Source organism: Ipomoea nil, unplaced genomic scaffold (assembly GCF_001879475.1).
Source record: "Ipomoea nil cultivar Tokyo-kokei standard unplaced genomic scaffold, Asagao_1.1 scaffold2700, whole genome shotgun sequence".
In the NCBI taxonomy this organism is placed as follows: domain Eukaryota; kingdom Viridiplantae; phylum Streptophyta; class Magnoliopsida; order Solanales; family Convolvulaceae; genus Ipomoea; species Ipomoea nil.
The window spans coordinates 913,102-917,695 of NW_017619128.1; the positions used below are offsets into that span (position 1 = coordinate 913,102).

The 4,594-nt window shown below is 33.7% G+C and overlaps 1 protein-coding gene across 1 annotated transcript; it reads left to right on the top strand.

The window, feature by feature from the left end:
- The first annotated feature begins 1,963 nt into the window (after positions 1 to 1,963).
- LOC109155275 (formin-like protein 7) lies at positions 1,964 to 3,826 on the top strand. Its single transcript, XM_019302958.1, has 2 exons — positions 1,964 to 2,095; positions 2,944 to 3,826. Exons 1-2 carry the CDS (start codon positions 2,014 to 2,016, stop codon positions 3,627 to 3,629), a joined length of 768 nt encoding a protein of 255 aa, XP_019158503.1. The 5' UTR covers positions 1,964 to 2,013; the 3' UTR covers positions 3,630 to 3,826.
- Positions 3,827 to 4,594: the final 768 nt, after the last annotated feature.

Below are 4,594 nucleotides of genomic sequence, written 5' to 3' on the forward strand. Positions count from 1 at the left end.
ATTTCTTTTCAGCCAATTATTCTTTTTTATTTTCAGTCAATTAGTCAATTAGGCAATTAGAATATTAGATGCAGTGATATTTTTACCTAATTTCTGAACCATTTTTAATTGATGATGTAGAATATTTTTATTGAAATATTTATGTTCCATTTAATTTTCGTTTCATTTTTAGTTTACCTTAATTATTGTTTAAAACATGTCTTACTATTGATGGTGTAGAATATGATTATTGAAATATTTCCTTTCCATTTTAATTTATCTTTACTTGATAATGTAGAATATTATTATTGAAATATTTCCGTTCCATTTTTAATTTTCATTCCATTTTTAATTTATGTTCCATTGTTTAAAATTGTGAAAGATTTATGATATAATTGTGATTTGATTTATTCTACTGTGTAATATTATTGTGAAAAAATTAAAATGCAATTATCTGACCATTTTTTTTTCTATTTTTGTCAATTATGGATCATTTTTTTATTTTCAGTCAATTATTAATATTATTTCCTTTTCCAATTAACCTAATTTCCGTTTCTTTTTTCATTTTTAATTTTCAATCAATTATTAATATTAATTTCTTTTCCAATTTACCTAAGTTTTGTTCCATTTTTAATTAATGATGATGTAGAGTATTATTGTGAAATATTTCTGTTTTTTTTTTTTTTTTAATTTACGTTCACTATGTACTATTGTTTGAGCGGGAAATCATGTAAATAGAATTTTGTTTTTAATTATGGTATAGAGTATAGATTACATATTTCATTTAAGATGATGTCTTAGACAAAACCAACTATTCTAGTTTTAATTCAGGGACAACATACCCAAGTCGAGTTGGTCGGATAGTTAGTTTGGTAGTCACAAGGTTTCAAATTTGACTCTTGGGGGATATCTATTGGCCTTTTTTATTTGAGTCAATCAGATATAGGCAATCTAGGCTTGTTAATCTTAATGTGGTCCTTTGCCGACTAAGGTTACAAAAGGGTTTCACTCGAAGACAACCCCATTCAAATTGATCGGACAGTTGACTTTATAATCACAAGGTTTCAAGTTTGACTCCTCTTGGGAGTTGCTTATTAACCCTCTTAGTTTGAGCCGATCAGCTATAATTAATTTAGACTGATTTACTTACTTTATTATGATTCTTTGTAGACTAAGGTTACAAGGTAAGTTTTACGTTCCTTATACATCCAACGGGGTTTTCCCCTAAATCAAAATAGTATTAATCCATACGATGCAACATTACCTATAATGTCTTGAACATCTTAACCCAAATTGCATTATGCAAATGGGGGAGTTGTCGCTATCCCAAATCCTACAAATAACCGACCGCTTATATTTCGCATCAAGTATTAATTACGCGGTATTATGTTATCTAAATATTAAGGAATAAGGGTCAAATAGGCCACTCAACTGCGCACCACATTGCAATTAGGTTATCGAACTAAAAAAGAATGCAATTGAGTCCCTGAACGATGCAAAATCATGCAATTCAATCCAAATTGACTTGTTTAATTCTTCCAAAAGGCTGAAGCCCAACCCTGAGGACCCCCCACACCCGATCCGACAGAGCATTTGGGAGGATGTAAATCATGGTAACTCAACTGAACATGAACCACAGAGGGACTTGTTTAATTCTTCCAAAAGGCTGAAGCCCAACCCTGAGGACCCCCCACACCCGATCCGACAGAGCATTTGGGAGGATGTAAATCATGGTAACTCAACTGAACATGAACCACAGAGGTTAGACATTTGCTCACTGTGCACAAAAAACCCCCTCACACTGAGAGATTGCTCCCACACTGCTGCTGGTGAGACTCGATCCTGGTCATTTTTCACTTAAGAGTTTAATTCCATATGTTTTTGGTCGTACATCAAAGTTAGGTTATAATGCACCATCCACTTAACCACTTTCTATTCACCTTTTTCAGGTCTATAAATTGAGCTCCTTACACTCTTGCCCTTTGCAGCAACAAATAACAATAAACAAACCACTACACGCACTAGCTAATAGCTATGAAGCTTCCCAAACTCACTTCTTTCTTTCTCATCTTCTTCTTCGTTTCTTCTTTTTTAGCTCAAGCAAGAAGATTGCAAGGTAATATAATTCTTTTATGTTAACGAGGAAGAGAAACTTCAATACTTACTACTTCAGTACTGTCATAGTATAAAAGAAGGGAATATTATGAAATTTAGAAAGAAAACAAATTAAATTATTCGTTTTCTTCGTTTCTTTCAATAACTTCACTAAAATACTTCCAGTTTGTCACGACTTTGTTATCAAGTTTCAAAACTTCACTAAAATACTTCGAGTTTGTCAAGACTTTGTTGTCAAGTTTCATATATGTAGTTGTACTCAAAAAAAAAAAAAAATACATTCAAGTTTTTCCATTTAGAAAGAAAATATTATAGGAATAGGAGATATCAAAGAATTTTTTATATTTATGTGCGTACACACATCCGGAATATTTATAATGTTATGTGTGAAGTATGGTTTTTAAATTTCAAGGGTAATCTTTGGTTTACGGGAAAGTTCGTAGCAGCTACCCGAATTTGTCCATTTAATGAAATACGTCCTTTAACTTTAGTTTGCAAAAAATTACAATGAATTAAATCAGCTTACGTTGTTCATAGCTGACTCAGTTAAACCAAGAAAGTCAATAGGTTAAAATTTTGTACTTATGAAACCAATTATTTAGTCAACTTGGTTTGAGTTGCATCCAATTTAAGACGTAATAATCTTAATACTACCAAATGACTAGTACGTTTAACATAGACAAAATATAATGTGATCCGGTGTTGTTACGTTGAAAGCCACATATATCATGTTCCACTGCACCTTGGTATTTAATTATTTGATGTTATTCTATGGTTTATTTCCAATTTTGGCAGTAGAGCTTTAAGGTTTCCTCCTAACATGTTTTTGCATGTTTTCTGGTATTACAGAGAATTATGAGGATGAGCTGAAGAAGACAAAATCCAGCTATCAGCCATTATCTTATAACGAAAAGCTTCCAGCTGCTACCGGTGAATTCCTCTTGACGCTGCGTTTGGAGCTTCCAACATCGCAGGATTCACAAAGCTTCTTTGAGCGTTTCAATGGCGTAAACGCCTACATGCTGACGTTGAGTTCTTTAAGGTCCAAAGACTTCGGAAGAGAACCAAAGTCGCCGCCGCCTTCTCCGAAGCCGTCTGGTCCTAATCACCCAACTATTATCCCCTCCGATCTAAGCACGGCCGGAGAGTTTGGACGGGGGCAAAAGTCGCCGCCTCCGGCTCCGGAAATAGATCCCCCCCACCACCCAACTATTATCCCCTACGGTCTAAGCTCGGGCGGAGAGTTTGGACGGGAGGAAAAGTCGCCGCCTCCGGCTCCGGAAACAGATATCCCCGAACACCCAACAATTACCACCTCGAATTATGGACGGCTGCCGAAGTCACCGCCTCCGGCTCCGGAAACAGAACCCCCCCACCACCCAACAATTACCACCTCGAGTAGTTATGGACGGCAGGCGAGATCGCCGCCTCCGGCTCCAAAGCCAGGACCGCCAATCCACCCTGGAAACAGCGGCGGCGGCGCACAAGTGATTTCAATGGCGGACGACTCAAGTGATTTCCTGTCATCAGCCTGAGCTCATGTATTATGATCTCAATGATAATATGCTTTTGTGTTGAGTATTAGATTAGCAGTTTAGAATAAGATAATTGTTGTAGTTTGTTTACAAATTATAGTTTCAGTATTATTTAATATTATGTTTGAGCATGTAAACCTTAAATAAAAGGTGTTACATCTTCTTATTAAATGTGTAATATTATATTATTTCATCAATTATATGTTTTTATTATAAATGCTTCTTTTCCTATATGTTTTTACCTCTTAGAATCCCTCATTATATTACTCAATTAAAGGACCACACTCCACTACATTTTAGAAAAAAAAAAAAAAAAAAGTTGAATAGTCAAAAGTCGAGCAGTATAGAAATGCATTGAAAAGTGGAAAATTGGCTAGCATTACTCTATTGTTAAATGTTTAATATTATATCATTTCATCGTATTTTGCCCGTGCGATGCACAGAAAAGATTTGTTAAAATATTTTAAAATATTTGAATTGATATATAATTATATATATTATTACATCGAATATTATATAATACAATTGAAGAATTGAGTTGGATCGATTGTATTTTCTGATATTATCATTGTTTGAATTCGATCAAATAATTGCCCAATTCTTAGATTCATTCGGACAGATTTTTCTTCGATCAGAATACGAATGAGATAAAAAAGGCAATTAATAGTCAATGTGTAGATTTACACATCCATAGTCAATGTGTATATGTACGCATCCGGTACTAAAAATTTAGAAATTTTAAATATCAGTGTTCAGTAAATTATATCCGGGGATCATATTTAATTTTGAGTAAATTATTAATATTTATTACCATTTCCAATTGGTCTAATTTGTTTTCCATCTTTAAGCAAAATCTTTCTTACACATTCTATACATAATTACACATCTTTATATATACACATTGTAATGAGGTCCCAAAATTTTGGATAAAGATGTGCTACAAAATCAGTCATAATTAATTTCTT

Bases quoted from the DNA above. Each gene is read 5' to 3' on its own strand.
- LOC109155275 (XM_019302958.1), top strand. From the start codon at position 2,014: ATGAAGCTTCCCAAACTCACTTCTTTCTTTCTCATCTTCTTCTTCGTT. The intron at 2,096-2,943 runs GTAATATAATTC...CTGGTATTACAG, and splicing joins TCAAGCAAGAAGATTGCAAG to AGAATTATGAGGATGAGCTG.